The sequence below is a fragment of the Vulpes lagopus genome, chromosome 2 (assembly GCF_018345385.1).
Source record: "Vulpes lagopus strain Blue_001 chromosome 2, ASM1834538v1, whole genome shotgun sequence".
Taxonomy (NCBI): Eukaryota; Metazoa; Chordata; class Mammalia; order Carnivora; family Canidae; genus Vulpes; species Vulpes lagopus.
Genome location: NC_054825.1, coordinates 72,312,556 through 72,333,383, shown reverse-complemented (window position 1 = coordinate 72,333,383; position 20,828 = coordinate 72,312,556). Strand labels below are relative to the sequence as shown.

The 20,828-nt window shown below is 37.5% G+C and overlaps 1 protein-coding gene across 3 annotated transcripts in view; it reads left to right on the top strand.

Moving 5' to 3' along the window:
- Positions 1–20,828, top strand: part of STARD9 (StAR related lipid transfer domain containing 9) — a 134,013-nt gene that overhangs the window by 57,104 nt on the left and 56,081 nt on the right. For all 3 annotated transcript variants that reach the window (XM_041744225.1, XM_041744224.1, XM_041744226.1), the window contains exons 4-8: positions 4,936–5,052; positions 6,440–6,472; positions 6,562–6,623; positions 8,355–8,467; positions 19,420–19,489. In XM_041744225.1, the coding sequence (XP_041600159.1) occupies positions 4,936–5,052; positions 6,440–6,472; positions 6,562–6,623; positions 8,355–8,467; positions 19,420–19,489 (395 nt within the window). The remainder of the gene's footprint in view (positions 1–4,935; positions 5,053–6,439; positions 6,473–6,561; positions 6,624–8,354; positions 8,468–19,419; positions 19,490–20,828) is intronic.

Genomic DNA, 20,828 nt, shown 5'->3' with positions numbered 1-20,828 from the left:
TTCCACTACTGGGTATTTACCCAAAGAAAACTAAAACACTGCATCTGTATCTTTGGGGTAAATTCCCAGTAGTGCAATTGCTGGGTCATAGGGTATTTCTATTTTTAACTCTTTGAGGAACCTCCACACAATTTTCCAGAGTGTCTGTACCAGTTCATATTCCCACCAACAGTGCAAAAGGGTTCCCCTTTCTCCACATCCTCTCCAACATTTGTTGTTTCCTGTCTTGTTAATTTTCAATATTCTCACTGGTGTGAGGAGGTATCTCGTTGTGGGTTTGATTTGTATTTCCCTGGTGGCAAGTGATATGGAGCATTTTCTTATGTGCTTTTTGGCAAATTGAACTCCGATAAAAAAAAAAATACATAAAAAAAAGAAAACTAAAACACTAATTCAAAAAGATATATGCATCCCTATGGGTTTTTTTTTAAGTTTTTAATTTTAATTCCAGTATAGTTAACATTTATCTATTGATGGATACTTGGGCTCCTTCCATAATTTGGCTATTGTAAGTAATCCTGTAATAAACAGTGGTGCATATATCCTTTCAAATTAGTATTGTAGGTTTTTTTTGGTAGATAGTAGTGCAATTATAGATCATAGGGTAGTTCTATTTCTAATTTTTTGAGAAATCTCCAGACTGTTTTCTATAGTGGCTCTGCAGTGGAATATTATGCAGCAATTAAAAGGATGAGATTGTGCCACCTGCAATAAAATCGTTGGACCTAGAAGATACTATTGCTAAGTGAAATGTGTTGATGGAGAAAGACGAATACCATATAATTTCACTCATATGTGGAACCTAAAAAAAAAAAACAGCAAAAAACATAATCATATGGATAAATACAGAGAACTAAATGATGGTTGCCAAAGGGGAAAGAGCTTGGGGATGGGTAAAATGGGTGAAGGGAAGTAGGAGATACAGGCTTCCAGTTATGGATGAATAAATCACAGGGTAAAGAGCACAGCTTAAGGAATATAGTCAATGATATTGTAATAGCATTGTATGATGACAGATGGTAGCGACACTTGTGGTGAGCATAATGTATAAACTTGTCTAAGTGTTTTACACTTGAAAGTAATGTAATATTGTGTGTCAACTCTATCAAATAAAAAAGGACCCCATCCAATTTAGCAAATTTATTTCAGGGTAAGGGGTACTTGACTAAGATGAGTTGAATTCAAAGAGTTTTGGAAATTGAGGGCTTAGAAATTATGAAATCTGTGATTTTTTTCTGTTTTCTCCTACAACCAGAAATAACTGACTTTGAATTACAGTTATAAATGAGTAGCACTACTTGCTACTTATATTCCTTTTTTTTAGACTTTATTTTAATTTCTACACCCAGTGTGGGGCTTGAATTTACAACCCCAAGATCAAGAGCTTCACGCTCTATTAACTGAGCCAACCAGGTACCCCACTACTAATATTTCTTAATGTGAGTTTGGGGTTTCATTCATCTCATCTTGGTATAAGAAAATAGTCCATTGTTAACTCTTAGTTGTGTGAATTATGAATCTATAAAATTATAATTGTGAAAATGAATAATGTTTAAAATGCTTAAGTGTTTTAGGAATATAGGAATGAAAAGCAGTACACAGGGACGCCTGGGTGGCTCAGCAGTTGAGCATCTGCCTTCGGCTCAGGGCCTGATCCTGGGATCTGGGATTGAGTCCTGCATCCAGCTCCCTCTGCCTGTGTCTCTGTCTCTATAATGAATAAATAAATAAAATCTTAAAAAAAAAGCAGTACACAGGAGCTTTATATATTCTGAGTAGCAACCATATAAAACTTCCATATTTGTAGAAATATGGAAAACTACAGTGAAAGTATATTGTGCACAGCAGTAGCATTTGGGTTCTTCCAGTTTTCTTTTGGGATGTTGACTAGTACTGATTTGGAAGTGCTGATAATATATTGTGATATTAAATTACAGTATCTACATTGTAGATAATAAATACAGTTTTGGAGGAGACTGAAGAAAATGAGCTAGAAATGCATGTATATTTCAGCCTTTATTTTTCCTTCTTTCTGCTGACTAAAGCAATATAATGAGTCCTTTCCTTTTCCTCTCCCTTTCCTTTTTTTCTTCTTTCTTTCTTTCTTTCTTTCTTTCTTTCTTTTTCTTTCTTCTTTCTTTCTTTCTCCTTCCTTTCTTCCTTTCTTCCTTCCTTCCTTTCTTCCTTTCTTCCTTTCTTTCTTCTTATTACTTATCTGAGACAGAGCAAAAGTGGGTTGGAGGGGGAGAGGGAGAAGGAGAAGCAGATTCCCTGCTGAGCAGGGAGCCTGATATGGCACGGGATTGCAGGACCCTGAGATCATGACCAGAGCTGAAGGAAGATGCTTAATGACTTAGCCACCCAGGTGCCACAATGGAAAACAAAGGGAAGCCAGAAAAAAAAAAAAAAGTAGTATATGAAGGATTTCTGTGGAAAAGAGTTAAAGGCCAAGAATATTCTGTATTTTGCTGGATAGGTAACTTCCTCTAAATGACATGATCTTCATATTTAAAAGTAAGTGGGAAATAATAATCCCTGGGATCTAGCAAAACCCTTCAAGATGTTAAGTTTTAATGATTTATTACTTTAATGGTTTTGAAAGTTTTTTGGAATGAATTTTTAATGGGATAGAACATAGAGTTTTTCAAAAAGTATGTATGTGAAGTTGGGACGTATATACTATGGGCTCTGTATTCAAGTGTCTATTTTCCAAATTAAGTACATAGCTCTTTTTAAAATAGATGAGGGTATCAGAAAAATGACTGAGTAGTCCTTATTCAGAAAAGTGGGAAAAATAAGGTTTAATAACAAGAAAAACTTTCATTTAATTAGTGCTCACTTTGTTCCAGACATTGTTCTAAAGGCTTCACATGTATTAGAACAGTTAATCCTCTCAAAAACCCAGTGAGTTATTTTTTTTTAAGATTTTATTCATTTATTCATGCGAGACACAGAAAGAGAAAGAGGCAGAGACACAGGCAGGGGGAGAAGCAGGCTCCATGCAGGGAGCCCAACATGGGACTCAACCCCGGGGCTCCAGGATCAGGCCCTGGATTGAAGGCGGTGCTTAACTGCTGAGCCACTGCTGCCCCAAACCCATTTAATAGATGAAATAGATAAATCTCCATTTAATAGATGAAAAAAAACTGAGAAAAGGTACTTGCCCAAAGAGCCAGGCTTTGAACCTAGAAAGTTCCAAAGCCTGTGTTCTTTTTTTTTTTTTTTTTTTTTTTTTTTTTAAATTTTTTATTTATTTATGATAGTCACAGAGAGAGAGAGAGAGGGAGAGACACAGGCAGAGGGAGAAGCAGGCTCCATGCACCGGGAGCCTGATGTGGGATTCGATCCCGGGTCTCCAGGATCGCGCCCTGGGCTAAAGGCAGGCGCCAAACCGCTGCGCCACCCAGGGATCCCCCAAAGCCTGTGTTCTTAACTATTAAACTATAGAGGAAATCATTTTAAGCACTTTCCCCAACTCCAGGCCCCATTAAGTTATATATTTTACATGAATTCTCTCTCTTTAAATAACAAGCTCCAGCCCTATTTTTCTTTTTTCTTTTTTTTTTAAGATTTTATTTATTTATGAGAGACACAGAGAGAGAGAAAGGCAGAGACACAGGCAGAGGGAGAAGCAGGCTCCACGCAGGGAGCCCGATGTGGGACCCAATCCCAGGACTCCAGAATCATACCCTGGGCTGAAGGCAGCGCCAAACCTCTGAGCCACTCAGGGATCCGTCCAGCCCTACTTTTCTATACTATTACCACAAGTTTGGAGAGAGGACAAGTCAGTAGATCCACATAGTATCAACCTTACCTCAAGGTTTGGAGACAAACCATAAGAGACTCTTTTTTTTTTTTTTTTTAAGGTTTATTTATTTATTCATGAGAGACGCAGAGAAAGAGACAGGCAGAGGGAGGGCTCCTTGCAGAGAGCCCAATGCAGGACTCGATCCTAGATCCCGGGATCACTCCCTGAGCTGAAGGCAGATGCTCAAGAGCTGAGCCATCTAGGCATCCCACAATAAGAGACTCTTAACTCCAGGAAACAAACAGGTTGCTGGAGGGGAACTGGAAGGGGGATGGGGTAACTGGGTGCTTGGCATTAAGGAGGGCACTTGATGCAATGAGCACAGGGTGTTAATATGCAACTGATGAATCACCGAACTCTACTTCTGAAACTAATAATATACTATATGTTAATTTAATTTCAATAAAATAAATTTTTTTTAAAGTGTTAAGTAAACTCTTTTTTAAGATTATTTATTTAGTTATATGACAGATTGAGAGAGCACACAAGCAGTGGAAGGGGCAGGCAGAGGGAGAGGGCTCTTCCCTGCTGAGCAAGAAGCCCAAGAAGCCCAATGTACGGCTCCATCCCAGGACCCCGGGATCATGACCTGAGCCGAAGGCAGACGCTTAACTAGCTGATCCACCTAGGCGCCCCTGGATTTTTTTTTTAATTTTTATTTTAATTCCAGCTAGTTGACATACAGTGTTATATTAGTTTCAGGTATAGAGTATAGTGATTCATCAATTCCATATATCACTACTTTGGGTTATTTATTTTTTTAAGGTTTTTTTTTTTTTTTAAGTTTTCTTTACTTAAGGAATCTCTACACCCAATATGTGGTTTGAACTCATGACCCCAAGATCTAGAGTCGCATGCTCTTCTAACCAAGCCTTGGGTTATATATTTTTAATCTAAAAATACTCTTAAGTGTTTCAAGCACACTTGACTATAAGCTCCTTATAATTTCCCAAGAATCAATTCAGTTTCAGAAAAAGATTGCTAGGGAAAATTTATTCAAATATATTTTAAAGTGCTTACTGTATGCTGGGCACAGTGCTAGACATTGAAAATTTTAAAATAATATGATCCTTCAATCTGGTATGGGAAGGATTACAGTGATGTGCTTTCTACTTTTGTTGTGACAGGTGTTCCAGGATTTGGGGACTGAAGTATTGTCTGGAGCTGCTAAAGGCTACAACATATGCCTTTTTGCCTATGGGCAGACAGGCTCTGGGAAGACATATACCATGTTGGGGACCCCAGTGAGTATTGGTATTGGAATATGATCTCTTTCTCTTGCCATAGCAAGCCTGAATCTCACACTGTCCTTGCTACTGAGAGATAGAATGTGGATTTAGTAGTTAGTCAACTTTAATAAGATTTAATGGGCTCTTTTCTGTATTAAAAATGGGTTTCTCAACCCTTTAATAGAAAGGTGAACTTTGAATAATTAGATCCTCTTTATTCAAGCCTGAGGAACCTTAGAATTGTACAACTCCCTTTGATGAAGTAGACCTTGTCAGTCTTTCTGAATTTCTCATATCATTTCCAAGTTCATCACTTGAAGCTTTTTGACACTTTTGGTGTGGACAGACCCCAGGCTGAATCTGAAGTGTTGCTTTAGGGCTGTGCAGAAATGGGGCTATATGTGTTAGATCTGAGCATTGGAAGAAGCAAGGGAACCAGCTGCTGGGATGGAGCTTTAAAAAGTGTGAGATTATGAGAGCCTTATTTTGTCATGGAAAATTGGGAAAGTAGAGGTCCTTCAGTATACCTCTTTGTTTTGGATTTAGAAGTACTTGGTGAGTTGAACTCATGGGGCAGATGACAACACTATGCAGGGACATTCTCTGGGACACTTTTCCTCCCTGCTACCTTGTGCTCAGCTCATTGCTTACTTATGTCTATGTTGAGTATGATTTTACATATTTGAAATTAAAAGAAGAAAATACCCACTAAACCAGGGGTATAAAACCTTTATTTTTTTTTCTTTTTTAAATTTTTATTTATTTATGATAGTCACAGAGAGAGAGAGAGAGAGGCAGAGACATAGGCAGAGGGAGAAGCAGGCTCCGTGCACCGGGAGCCCGACATGGGATTCGATCCCGGGTCTCCAGGATCGCGCCCTGGGCCAAAGGCAGGTGCCAAACTGCTGCGCCACCCAGGGATCCCTAAAACCTTTAATCTATGTACAAGTTAGCAGTGGATCCAAGATGAAAAAATCCAAATTATTAATCCAAAATTATCCAAATAATTTTTTCCTACTAAATGTGTAAATACCCATGTGTTCTAGTTCTTCTGTATGTATAGGGATAGAAGGTTGGGGAGGGACCACAGTTGTAAATAGGTTTATCCAAGAAGGATGTAACCTTTATTGCATGAAAGCTCAGATCTGGGTTTGTTAGCTTTTCCCCTCTTCCTTCTTATGATGGTATTCTGCCTCTCAGCTGGTACATTCCTCTGTGAGTGTCTCCTGAGAGCCAGGCAAATAGAGTCTTCTGTATACCACCAGTAAAACTGCCTAAAGTGCTGAGGCTAGCACAGGAAGCCCATGTGCCCATCCTCCGCCAATAACCTTGGTTCCTGGGTGTTGGGGGGGGAGCTTCACTGTGAGTGAACAGTAATACTTTCCTTTCTTCTGTTCTCCAGACCTCTGTTGGGCTGACACCACGGATATGTGAGGTATAGACTCTATTTTGACTAGATCTTCTCAAAGTAGACCTTCTTTGTACACTCCCTTCAGTAAAACTCCAACCCTATGGTTTGTGCAGGGTCTCTTCATCAGGGAGGAGGACTATGCCCCACTGCCTTCCTCTTGTAGGATAAAAGTAAGGTAAGAACCTTTCAGGCTCTAAGGCCTAAAATACTTTCATTTCCACTCCAAATTCTAGCAGGTTCAGCTGTCCTCTCTTTGCTTCAGGAGTCATCCAGAGGAATGGAAAAAGCCACAGCAGAAATATTTTGCAGTATGAGGAGATGAACACATTTTGATCTTTGGGTTGTAGGAAAATTAATTCCTATCTCTAGGCTTAACAAACAGGTGTTTTCTGTGAACCAACTTTCTCTGGCTGTCTGGTTTCCTTTTCTTCACTTTCCTTATGGTTTCTTACCAGCTTTTGGACTTTCTCTTCCAGCTCTGGCTGCGTTGTTCTTTGGGTCAGCAGTTCCTAAGCTCTAGTTCCAAGACAGCGCTGGTTACTCCAATATGAGGTTTTAATCAATCTATAGTGGAAATGTTGGTGCAAGGTTACCAACTGACCTTCATTTTCTGTATTCTATTTTTTTGGTATTCAATGTCCTTTTAAAAATCATGAGACATAATTCACATACCATAAAATTCATGCTTGTGGAATTTATATAGTTTGGTAGTTTCTTTTGTTTTGGTGTTTTGTTTTATTTGGTATTTACAAGGTTGTCCAATCATCCTTATTATCTAATTCCAGAATTTTCATCACCCCAAAAAGAATAAGTGCCCTTTTTAAAAATTAAATGATAGTAAACAGTATATATACATTTTTTAAGCTTGCAAAGTAAAAATTTGCAAGCTTATATGTATGTGTATACATGCACATGTATATAAAATTTTTTATCAGTGAAATCTGGGAACCACTATTCTGAGAAACATCTGGGCTCCTTGTGTCCAAATCTGAGAAGATGAAGGAGAAACATTTTTATAAGAAGAGTGTGCATAGAGTTCAGCTGAGCTGGAGCCTTTTTTTTTTTTTTTTTTTTTTTTTTTGAATGGCCACTGGCTTCATAGGCAAACATCTGATCTGTGTTCTGATGAGGAAAACCTTTTTGTAAGAAGTTTGTTTTCTTACTTAACAAAATCTTTGCTGATTTTAATTAAGAATTGTAGCTATGTTATTATTTTAAAAAGGAATAAAATGCCCGCAGTACCTATAAGGGCATATCTTAACAGAATCCCAGTGTATAAAACAGGTAAAATGAAAACTGTCCTACTTAAATTAGGGGTAGGGAATAAAATGCCTGCAGTACCTATAAGGGCATATCTTAACAGAATCCCAGTGTATAAAACAGGTAAAATGAAAACTGTCCTACTTAAATTAGGGGTAGGGACCAGAATATTTCTCATTTAGCTTTCCTCATTGCTAAGCAGTGGCCTTCACAGAACAATAAAAGCTGAAAGATCATGTTTGAAAATCACTTAAGAAACAAGCCTGTAGACTCTGTGGTCTGGTAGCCTGCTCAAAGTATAGGCTGGTGGCAGCATACCCCAAAATCATGCTGAAATAGCCTCTTGAAGGCTAAAGTTGAATCAGAACTGACATTGTAAACCTAAAACTGAAGTGATGACAGCTAAGGCGGCAACACAATTGTGCACATGTAGAAGGAGACTCAAGGGGGGAACCTTGGTAAAGCCAAGGTCTTAGAGTGTCAGAAGTAGAACTAGATCAAGAATTAGGGCCTTCTGATTTTTGGTTTCGTGTTTTCCCAACTTTTTTTCAAATCTAAAAATGTCACCATTTTTCAGAATTACGTTTTGAAAAGATGCCACCATTTTCCACATTCTATTTATATACCTTGTTCTACATTTCTCTAGTTTCCTGGAAATCTATAATGAACGAGTGCGGGATCTACTGAAGCAATCTGATAAAAAAAAGTCCTACTCTCTGCGGGTCAGAGAGCACCCAGAGTTGGGGCCCTATGTACAAGGTGAGCCACTGTGGCCTTGAAGTTCTGAGACCAAACTGAATTTCCTAATGGTCAGTGATTCATTCAACAAATGTATAATGAAACGTACTATGTACCACTTACTGCACTAGATGCTGGATAAGTAACAATAAATAGAAAAGACAGTCTTGCCCTCACAGGCAGACCTATAGTCTTGTGATGGTAAGGCAGAAAATAAACATTTGTAAGTTGTGATAAAGACTAATAAAAAAACAGATTTTATGATGGAAAAGAACAATGGGCAGTATAAGTAGTCTATCTGTATAGTGTGGTCAGGAAATGCTTCTTTGAAGAGATTCAGGATTTTTTTTAAAGATTATTTATTTGAGAAATAGTGTGTGTACATGTATATGTGCAAGTGAGGGGAGGAGCAGAGGGAGTAGGAGAGAGGGAATCCTTAAGCAGACTCCCCAGTGAGTGTGGAGTCCAACAAGGGCTCCATCCCAGTACCTGAGATCATGACCTGAGCTGAAATCAAGATCCAGCCATTTAACTGACTGAGCTCTCGTGGTGCCCCTAAAAGGACCAAGTATTTTTTTTTAATTTTCCAATCTATGGCAAACTAATATTTGATAAAATAAAGATGAATTATGAGAAAAAGGAAAAAGATATCTTAATTACGAGCCCAAATTCTTCTTACAAATTTAAAAGATAAAAAAATCACTCTGTGACGTTATAAAAATTGCTAATATTCTCAATTTCTATATCTATCTCATTATATACCAATAATAGTTTGAGAACTGGCCCTGGTCTTTGGGCCAGCTTTGAGAAACTGCCATAGCAGATTAAGGGAATTCTTTTTTTCCCCAAGGTTTCTGAGAGTTTTTGTTTTTCAACTTTGAAGCATATTAAACTTTTTAATAAATTTCAAGTACAGTACAAAGAACTTTTTTCTTGAACCATTAGAGAGTGAACTGCCAATCTAATGACCCATCTCCCCTGATTATCTTAGGGTATCTTCCTTCCATTCCTCCAAACAGTAATGTTTTCTTGTACAATTATAACACAACCACCAAAATCAGGAACTTAACTTTGGCATGTTAATACCATCTAAGTGTTAGAGCCAAGGTAACTTTTCCCAGTTGTCCCAGTAATTGCCCATTTGAGAGTCATGTGTTGCATTTAGTTGAGGTGTCTCTCTGGTATTTGGCCTGGACAGTTTCTTTGGTCTTTCTTTAACTTTCATGAACTTGACAACCATCAAGTGGTATACAACTTTGATATGTCCCATTATTCATGACTTTCAAGGTGATATCTGCCAGTTTTCTTCACTCTAAAATTGCTATTTTCCTTTTGTAATCAAGTATTTGTGGGGGAGTGCTGTGAAATCATGTACATACTCCATCTTTATCCAATTTTCAATTTATGTCAGTATAGATTAATGCTTATGTGTTCAATGAATTATCTTTTGTTACTGTGATTTTTTTTAATTTTCATGCTCAAATTATTCCAGATTTAGTCAGTGGAATCCCTTTCAAGCCCACTTCTGTAACATTTTGACATATCACTGTTACTCTTTGAGCACCTCCTTATTTTCTGGGATAGAGGTGTTCCAGGTGTTCCATCTTCTACTTTCTTTGCTTCAGTCTTGGAATCAGCCATTTATTTTTATTTTTATTTATCAGCCTGTTCCTTTTTACTGGAGAGTAGTATTTAGAAGCTGAAGCTAAGGTCTAGGTGCTAGGTGTGCCTGTTGTTATCGATGTTACTAATTGTTGTCCCTTTGAGTGGACAGAGCTAGGTAATCAGTGCTCACACCAGTACCTCTAATTGCAGTCCAGCACAGCAGAGTTCATTCTTGATTTCTCCCTTTTTGTATTTGTAATTCCTTTTTTAAAAAAATTTTTTTAAAAGATTTATTTTTTTTTTTTGAGAGAGAATGCAAGTGAAAGGAGGGGCAGAGGAAGAGGGAGAGAGAATCTCAAGCAGACTTCCCTCTGAACGTGGAGCCCAACATGGAGCTTGATCCTACAACTGTATCTGAGTGGAAACCAAGAGTAGGATGCCCACCTGACTGAGCCACCCAGGCACCCCTGTAGTTCTTTTACTTAACATGGGAAATACTTCTTTGATCTGCTCTCCTACATGTAATCAGCCTCCTTGCCATTGATGTCAGCTCTCTCATGTGGCTGCCCACCTTACCTGGCTATGCTGAGACACCCTCTGCTGGGCCCTTCACCACACTTCCAGCACTCTAGGTGGGGCTACCTATCCTTTAGCTTCCCACTCACTATGTGGGTACATTCTGTACTCCTATTGGTTTTTGTATCCCTTTGCTGGGCTACCTCTCCACTCTGACATGGAAGCCCTTGGTCACTTGGCCAGTCTCTCCGTGGGGATCCCCTTCTCACCTTGAGTTGGCTCTGACTTCCTATGGCAGGCCATCCCTGCATGTGGCCAGCCTGCTAACCAGGCCTGGACTGCCTCCATCAGGATGCTCCCCTCAGCCCCCTTGGGCTCTGACTTTCTGGGCCAGGCTACCACACATGTGGTCACCCTCCTCACCCAGCTCTCTTGCCAGGCCTTCCTTTTGTGTGGATACCCTTTCCACCCTACTCAGGCTTAGTCTCAGCCATATTAGGCAACCCCTATGTGGATGCCCTCTCCCTCCTTTCAGGCTCTTCACCCTGCTCTGCATCACTGTAGCCCCTCAACCTCATGGGTAGCCTGCCATTTTCTGTTCCACTTGATAACTTTTGGACTAAATTGTGCAGGGAAGGGAAATAGGATGCTAAAAATGTTATAATAAAAGTACTGGTTTTTACAAATGCTTTTTTTTTTTAAAGATTTTATTTATTTATTCATGAGAAACACAGACAAAGAGGAGAGAGAGAGAGGCAGAGACACAGGCAGAGGGAGAAGCAGTCTCCATGTGGGGAGCCTGACATGGGACTCAATCCCGGGTCTCCAGGATCAGGCCCTGGGCTAAAGGCGGCACTAAACCACTGAGCCACCCAGGCTGCCCTACAAATGCTTTTCTATATAGCATGTGACTTTTGTCCTTTATTCTGCTAATGTGGTTAATTATACTGATTTTTAATTAATTAAATTAATTAACTGATTTAATTAAACTGCTTGTTTTGTTTTTTTTTTCCCTAAAGAATAAAAAGTACTTTTTTAAAAAAATTTTTTTTCTAAAGATGAGGAAATACTTCTTAAAAAATTCTTTTATTTAAATTCAATGTAGTTAACATACAGTGTATTACTAGTTTCAGGGGTAGAATTTAGTGGTTCATCAGTTTCATATAACACCTGTTCTCTTTGCATCCAGTGCCCTCTTTAATGCCCGTCACCCATTTACCCCATCCCCCCACCCACCTCTCCTCTAGCAACCCTCAGCTTGTTTCCTAAAGTTAAGAATTGCTTATGATTTGTCTCCCTGTTTTTATCTTATTTTTCCTTCCCTTCCTCTATGTTCATCTGTTTTTCCCTTAAAATACACATATGAGTGAAATAACATGGTATTTGTCTTTCTCTGACTGACTTATTTCACTTAGTATGATACCCTCTAGTTTCATCCACATCGCTGCAAATGGCAAGATTTCATTCTTTTTGATAGCTGAGTAATATTCCTCTGTGTGTGTGTGTGTGTGTGTGTGTGTGTGTGTACAAACCACATCCTCTTTATCCATATACTGATTGATTTTTGAATATTACAGCAATCTTGAATTCCTGGAATAGACCCGACTTAGTTGTGATATATTATCCTTTTTATATGTTGCTGGATTTGGGTTTCTGATGCTTTATTTGGGCTTATTGCATCTATGTTCAAGAGTGAAATTAATCATCCTCCTTATCCTTTTCCTTCTCTTCCTCCTCTACTTCTTCCTCTTCTTCCTACTCCTCTGCTTCTCCGTCCTTAGGTTTAGGTATAAACATTGTGTTTGTTTCTTGAAATGAGCTGAGAGATACTCTCTTTCTATTTTCTGAAAGATTTTTTATAAGATTGAAGTTATTTCCTCCTGAAATATTTGGTAGAATTTCCTGGCAAAGCCATCTGCATCTGGAAGACTTTTTTGTGAGAAAGTTTAAAATTACAGATTTGCTTTCTTTCAGATACTCTATTTATTGCATCAGTTTTGGTAGATTGTATTTTTCTCTTCTTTTTTTTTTCTTGAGAGAGAGAGAGGGTACCCACATGAAGTGGGGGTGGGGGAGAGGGAGGGAAAATCCCAAGCAGGCTTCATACCCAGTGCAGATGGGAGGCTTGATCCCACAACCTTGAGATCATGACCTGAGCGGAAATAAAAAATTGAACGTTTAACCGACTGAGCCACCAAGACGCCTCAGTAGATTGTATTTTTCTAAGAAAAATCTGTTCCCTCTAAATTTTAAAAATCCATTTTCATAAAGTGTAATATTCTCTTACATTTTATATATAAGAGATCATTTAAATGTAGGACTTCTGTGGAGTGCCTGGCTGGCTCTGTCATTAGAGCTTGTGACTCTTGGTCTCATGGTTGTGAGTTCAAGCCCCACTTAGAATCTTTTTTTTTTTTCATTATTAACATTGGTTATCTATACCTTTTCTCTTTTATTCTTATTCAGTTTAAGAATTTATTTATTTTGTCTTTTCAAAGAATCAACTTTTGGCTTTGTAGATTCCCTCTATTGTAAGTTTATTTTTTATTTATTAGTTGTCCATATTTTTATTTAATATTTATTCATTTTTATATTTTATACCTCCTAGCTTTTTGAGTCTAATTAGGTTTTGTTTAGCTATTGTAAGTAGTTGTTTAGCTTGTGGTTTTTCAACCTTTCTTCTTGTGTATTTACAGCTATAAATTTCTCTGGGTAACTGTGGCTTTAACTGCATTGCCCATGTTTTATTTTATTTTTTTTTTTCTTATTTTTTTTTTTCTTATTTTTTTTTTTGCCCATGTTTTAATGTTTAGTATCTTTATCATTATTCAGATTAAAACATGTATAATTTCTATTATGATTTCTTTTGTGATCTATAAGTTATTTAAAAATGTTTCTTAATTTTCATACATTTGGGAGATTTTTCTTGTTTGTTCATTAATTCTTTCTCTCTTTTTCTTTGTCTTTTCTCTTTTTTCCTTCCTTCCCTCCTTCCCTCCTTTCTTCCTTTCCTCCTTCTTTTCTACCCTCCCTCACTCCCTCCTTCCTTTCTTCTTTTCTCCACACCCAATGTGGGGCTTCAACTCACTACCCTGAGATCAAGAGATGCAAGCTCTGCTGACTGAGCCGGCCAGGTGCCCCTCTAGTTCTCTTTTTAAAGGTGTCCAGTTTAATAGAATTACCTTGTAGGGGATCCCTGGGTGGCTCAACAGTTTAGTGCCTGCCTTCAGCTCAGGACATGATCCTGGAGTCCTGGGATTGAGTCCCACATCAGGCTCCCTGCATGGAGCCTGCTTCTTCCTCTGACTGTGTCTTTGCCCTCCCCGCCCCCCATGAATAAATAAATAAATAAAATCTTTAAAAAATTGCCTGTATTCAGAGAACAGCTCTCTTTATGATTTCATTTAAAAAACATGTATAGCAGTTTAGTTTGTGGCCTAGCATATGTTTAATTCTAGTAAATATTGTGATTTAAAATAATGTGTGTAACATGCAGTAGTTGAGCATAGTATTTATGTAATACCATTTATCAAGTTTGCTGCTTTCATCATTTAAATCTTTTATAACCCTATTAATCTTTTTTGGGGGGCTTGTTTTATCAGATACTAAGACAAGTTAAAATTTCCTGCTATGACTATAAATATCTTTTTCTCCTTTTAGTTCTGTCAATTTTTGTTTTATATATATATTATATACATTTCCTCTTTTTTTGGTTTTGAGGCTTTATTATTTGTATATAAAACTAGAATTATTAAATCTTCCTGATGAATTGAACCCTTTTATCATTGTGAAGGATTGTTCTTTATCTCTAGTAATTTTTTTTAAAGATTTTATTTATTTATTCATGAGAGACACAGGCAGAGGGAGAAGCAGGCTCCATGCGGGGAACCTGACGTGGGCCTCAATCCTGGGTCTCCAGGATCAGGCCCTGAGCTGAAGGCAGCACTAAACCGCTGAGCCACCCGGGCTGCCCTCTAGTAATGTTTTTGCCCTAAAGTCTGCTTGACTTGGTCAGACATACTATAGCTACACCTGTCTTTTGGTTAGTATTTGCATTTTTATCTTTTTCATGCTTTCAGTATTTCTGTACATGTTTTAGATGCATTTCTTTTTTTTTTTATAAATTAATTTTTATTGGTGTTCAATTTACAAACATACAGAAAAACACCCAGTGCTCATCCCGTCAAGTGTCCGCCTCAGTGCCCGTCACCCATTCCCCCCCACCCCCCGCCCTCCTCCCCTTCCACCACCCCTAGTTCGTTTCCCAGAGTTAGAAGTCTTTATGTTCTGTCTCCCTTCCTGATATTTCCCACACATTTCTTTTCCCTTCCTTTATATTCCCTTTCACTATTATTTATATTCCCCAAATGAATGAGAACATACACTGTTTGTCCTTCTCCAATTGACTTACTTCACTCAGCATAATACCCTCCAGTTCCATCCACGTTGAAGCAAATGGTGGGTATTTGTCGTTTCTAATGGCTGAGTAATATTCCATTGTATACATAAACCACATCTTCTTTATCCATTCATCTTTCGATGGACACAGAGGCTCCTTCCACAGTTTGGCTATTGTGGACATTGCTGCTAGAAACATCGGGGTGCAGGTGTCCCGGCGTTTCATTGCATCTGAATCTTTGGGGTAAATCCCCAACAGTACAATTGCTGGGTCGTAGGGCAGGTCTATTTTTAACTCTTTGAGGAACCTCCACACAGTTTTCCAGAGTGGCTGCACCAGTTCACATTCCCACCAACATTGTAAGAGGGTTCCCTTTTCTCCGCATCCTCTCCAACATTTGTTGTTTCCTGCCTTGTTAATTTTCCCCATTCTCACTGGTGTGAGGTGGTATCTCATTGTGGTTTTGATTTGTATTTCCCTGATGGCAAGTGATGCAGAGCATTTTCTCATGTGCATGTTGGCCATGTCCATGTCTTCCTCTGTGAGATTTCTCTTCATGTCTTTTGCCCATTTCATGATTGGATTGTTTTTTCTTTGGTGTTGAGTTTAATAAGTTCTTTATAGATTTTGGAAACTAGCCCTTTATCTGATATATCATTTGCAAATATCTTCTCTCATTCTGTAGGTTGTCTTTTAGTTTTGTTGATTGTATCATTTGCTGTGGAAAAGCTTCTTATCTTGATGAAGTCCCAATAGTTCATTTTTGCTTTTGTTTCTTTTGCCTTTGTGGATGTATCTTGCAAGAAGTTACTGTGGCCAAGTTCAAAAAGGGTGTTGCCTGTGTTCTCCTCTATGATTTTGATGGAATGTTTTAGATGCATTTCTTACTAAAATATTTATTTGGCTTTTGCTTTATGTAGCATCACACTTTTGATCTTTTGAGTATTGTGGGTCTGTTTATTTTTAATGTAATTACTAATTTTATTTAGGTTTAAATCTATTACCGTGTGCTTTTTCCTTACATTGTCTGTTTTATGTTCCTTTTTCTCTAATGTCTTTTGGGTTAAAATTTTTTTCAAAGATTTTATTTGAGAGCATGAGAAGGAGGGGCAGAGAGAGTCTTACACAGACTCCACACTGAGTGTGGAATCTTATGTAGAGCTCAGTCTCAAGACCTGAGATCATGACCTGAGCTGAAACCAAGAGTCCAGTGCTTAACCGCTTAACTGACTGCACCACCCAAGTGCCCCCTTTTGGGTTAATTTTTAAAAATTCGTATTTCTCCTCTGATAGCTTACTATTTTTATGTTGTCTTACTATTATTTTAATAGTCCCTCTAAAGATTACATGAATCATTGAATGATTACATGAATCCTTGAATTAAAGTTTAGTATTAGTTGGTACTTTTACTTTTTCCTAGATAATGAGAGAACCTTAAAAGACTTGAACTCCATTTATCCTTCTTATATGCCATTTTTGTGGCTCTGTTTTGGTTTTTTTTTTTTTGTAATAAGATAACGGCCTTACATTTTATCTGGGATTTTCCCCTCAGCCTTAAGAATAATCTTTAGTTTTTCCTCTAGTGTGGATCTGCTATGGACAAATTCTCATTTTCAGTTGGTTGAAATTTTTCTTTCTTTGCTTTTCCCTCCCTCCCTCCCTTCCTCCCTTCCTTCCTTCCTTTTCAAGATTTTATTTATTTATTCATGAGAGAGAGAGAGAGAGGCAGAGACATAGGCAGAGGGAGAAGCAGGCTCCCTTTGGGGAACTGGATGCGGGACTTGATCCCAGCACCCCGGGATCACGACCTGAGCCAAAGGCAGACGGTCAACCATTGAACCACCCTGGTGCCCCTATTTCTTTATTCTTGAAGAGGATTTCATGGAGTATAGAATTTTAAGTTGTTTTTTTTTTTTTTTTACTGTTTAAAATTTATTCCATTGTCTTCTGCCTTCCATTGTTTCTTTTGAGAAATCTCAATAATTTCTGAATTTTTCTCTTTGTTTTTGGTTTTCAGCAGTTTATCATTAGGTACCTAAAATCTACCTAGAGTAGATTTTGAGATGTTTGTGTTTGTATGTATACACGCACATGCACGAGCACACTTGCGTGTACTGGGCTTCTTGAATCTGATTTAACGCTTCTTTATCAGGGACTCAGCAGATGAGTGTCTGCTTTTGGGATCAGGGCTCGCTCTCTCTCTCTCTCTCTCTCATGAATAAATAAAATCTTTAAAAAAAATAATGCGTCTTGATCAACTGTGGACATTTTTTAGCCATTATTTGTTGTCATAATTGCTTTTACTCTTTGCTTTTGTAACTCCACTTACAGATGTGTTAGGCCTATTTCTTATATATGCTGATTCTTACCCTCTCTTCTCTGTTTTTTACATTTTGTCTTTCTGTGCTTTATTTTGGATATATGATTCTGACCTTTTTGTCCGCCATTTTTTTCAACTATGTCTAACCTCCTATTAAACGTAGATATTGAATACTTATTTTCACTTTATTATTTTTTTATTTCCCAGATCTCCATTTGATTCTTTCATTATAGCTTCCAATTTTCTCTGAAATTTTGTAATCTTGTTATTCAGTTTCATGAAAATAGTAAGCAGATTTACTTTAAAGTTACTGTAACCCCAATATCTGAATTTTTCTTGCATCTCTATTGTGTGTTATTTTTGCTGGTTTCCATTTATTTATTGCCAAGTATACTTGAATGTTTGATATGTTATAATTTTGTGCCAGATGGCATTTGCTAAATTGTTTAGAGTAATAATTTGGACATGGGACTCCATCCGGGTCTCCAAGATCACACCCCGGGCTGCAGGCGGCGCCAAACCGCTGCGCCACCGGGGCTGCCCTGTTGAATTTATTTTTATTTTTTATTTTTTATTTTTTATTTTTTGTTGAATTTATTTTTAAAATTTTATATCCAGTATAGCTAACATACAGTGTTATATTAGTTTCAGGTGTGTAATATGGTGATTCAACAATTCTACACATTATTCATTGCCCATCATGTTAAGGAACTCTTAATCCCCATCACCTATTTCACCTGTCCCCCACTCACCTCCCCTCCAATAACCATCAGTTCTCTAGATGAGCAGTTAAGAGTACGTTTTTCTTTTCTTTTTTTCTTTGTTATTTGTTTTGTTTCTTAAATTCCACATGAGTGAAATCATATGGTATTTGTCTTTTTCTGACTTATTTCACTTAGTGTTATACTCTCTAGTCCCATCCATATTATTGTAAATGGCAAGATTTCATTCCTATTTATGGCTGAGTAATATTCCGTTATATATGTCTATGTTGTATATCTGTATCACAGTTTCTTTGTTCATCTATCAATGGACACTGGGCTGCTTCCATATTTTGGCTCTTGTGAATAATGCTGCTATAAACATAGAGGCGCATATATCTTTTCAAATTAGAGTTTTCATATTCTTTTCGGTAAATAGTGGAATTACTGGACCATATGGTCATTCTGTTTTCAATTTTGTGAGGAATCTCCATGTTGGCTTCCACAGTGGTTGCACTAGTTTGCATTCTTACTTACAGTATGTGAGGGTTCCCTTCTCGCTGCATTCTCACCAACATTTGTTGTTTCTTGTGTTTTTTTATTTTAGCCATTCTAGCAGGTATGGGGTGATACCTCATTGTGGTTTTAACAATAATTTCTCATTATAAAGAAATCTACTCAGTGTTGAAATTGCTTTGCTAATTCCTAGCGTAATTCAGTAATGAGCCAACAAAGTTAGTTTGTTCTGTATCTCTGATTCATTTGTGAAGGAATGTTTTGACTTAATCAGTAACCACTCATAAACACTTACTTTCATGTCCTAAGCTCCTCTTCATCTACGCGAAGCCTACTCATTCTGTAGTGACTAAATTCAAGTCTCACTTCCTCCATGGAGCCTGCCCTGGCCGCTTCTCTGACTGCCTTAGCATTTATTATCTCTTCTACTCTGGTGGCATTTGGCCATATTATGTTATATAGTGTAATTTATGACTGTAAATTGTGATTGATAGGGACATGTGTATTGTATGTTTTGCATGCCAAATTGAGTTTGCCATCTTTTGGGACACGTAGCATCTGTTTACCTCAGCAATTTTGTGAGGGCCAAAGGAGGTAATATAGTAACTTTTCTTATACATATGTAGCTAAATTGTAAGGAATTACCATTGTTTTTGTTGTTGTTAGTATAACCACTTAATTAATTCTGGGCTACATTCTCTGTGAGGGCAGAGACCTGTGTTTCCAGAGTCTATCATAATGCCTCATAGTAGGCTTCCAATAAAAATTTGTTGATTTAATATATTATCTTAAGGAATTTAGTCTTTCTCATGTTTGTCTATCAAATGATACAGGATAAAGTTAATGACCTACAGGAAGAAATTACACTTTACCAAAAATTTTATTTTCTTTTTTTCCTCCCTCACAAATCTGATAGGTTTATCTCAACATGTAGTTACCAACTATAAGCAAGTAATTCAACTCTTGGAGGAGGGAATAGCAAACAGGTAACAGGTTTATTTGTTGCTGTCCTTCTTTCAGTTTCATTCTTCTTTCCTGTATGCTCATCTCTCTTTGGAGTATATGATTATACTTCTCACAGTAGCTTCCCATCTTTACAATCAAGAGGCCTTTCTCAGAATAGTAATGTACCCAGGATAAGGGGCAGTGGCTAAGATTTTGTGCATTTCTCATTAGTAGTGAAGCTGGAGTTTGTTCTTGATATGGTAATATTAGGCAGTAAGCCCAGAGTTTTCTCTGTGTTTTGCCTTATAATATACAACTTTTGCTATTTTAATTAAAAAAAAAAAAGATTCTTGCCTGCATTGTCCTCTCTGTAAGCTTGATAGAAATAAGATTCAATATAGTTTTAAGTGTTTCAGAAAACCATTTTTCTTCTAGTTTTGCATACTTGTAAAGGCCACTCAAAAAAGACTGTTTTGAATCTGCTATGAATAAGCACTGTAGACTCTCCTATAAGCTATTGTAAATTGTGATAATATTCCATATTGTTAGTTACTAAGAAATACCCAGACTGTTATTAGTATATGCCTGAAAGAATAGCCTTTCTACCTGGAAAAAATGCTGGGATGTAGTCTTTTTACCCTATTAGTGGCTAGTCTAAGTTAATTGACCATGAAAGAGGAACTTTAAATTTAACTTTCTGCTCCTTGGGTTTCATGGAACTATCCTGGTCTTCAGGGTACCCTGGGTTCCTTGATCTTTAAGTGTCAGGCTTCACTTTTTTAATCCTTGAATCATGAGACCTGCCTTTGGAGTTTGACTCTTCAATTCTCCAGCTCCTCTGAGAACAGAAGGCAATGAGATGGTCTTAAACTGAAATATGATTGACTTAGATTTAGATAAAGGGAAGACTCTTCTGACTTTCTAAAGAAGGTTATGAATTTTACTGGCTCAAGTATGACATCGACATAATTCAAGATCTCATTTCAAATTCTTTTCTGACACTATAAGATTAATATTTAGTGTTTAATAACATTTTACTTTCTCTTTGACACTTCTCCAGCAAGCTCTCTACCTCCATTTGCCCTACTTAAATGGGCCTATTTTAGGGATATTCTTCCAGGTTGATGGCGCTCTTGTATTACCCTTTTCAACTCTGATTTTTGCTTCTCTTGCTTAAAAAATGTTCTAATGTGGTTTACTATGAAGCTACACTCCCTTTTATTCTCAGATATCAGTACCTAGAATGCTGCTTTTGCCATTTTTGGACCACTCTCCTAACTAAACTGAATTAAATATGGATGTTTTAGGATTCTCACCTGTGAACCTTGGCACTAACATTTCTTGTGTTCCCCATGGATTCTTAAGGATTCACCATGCATA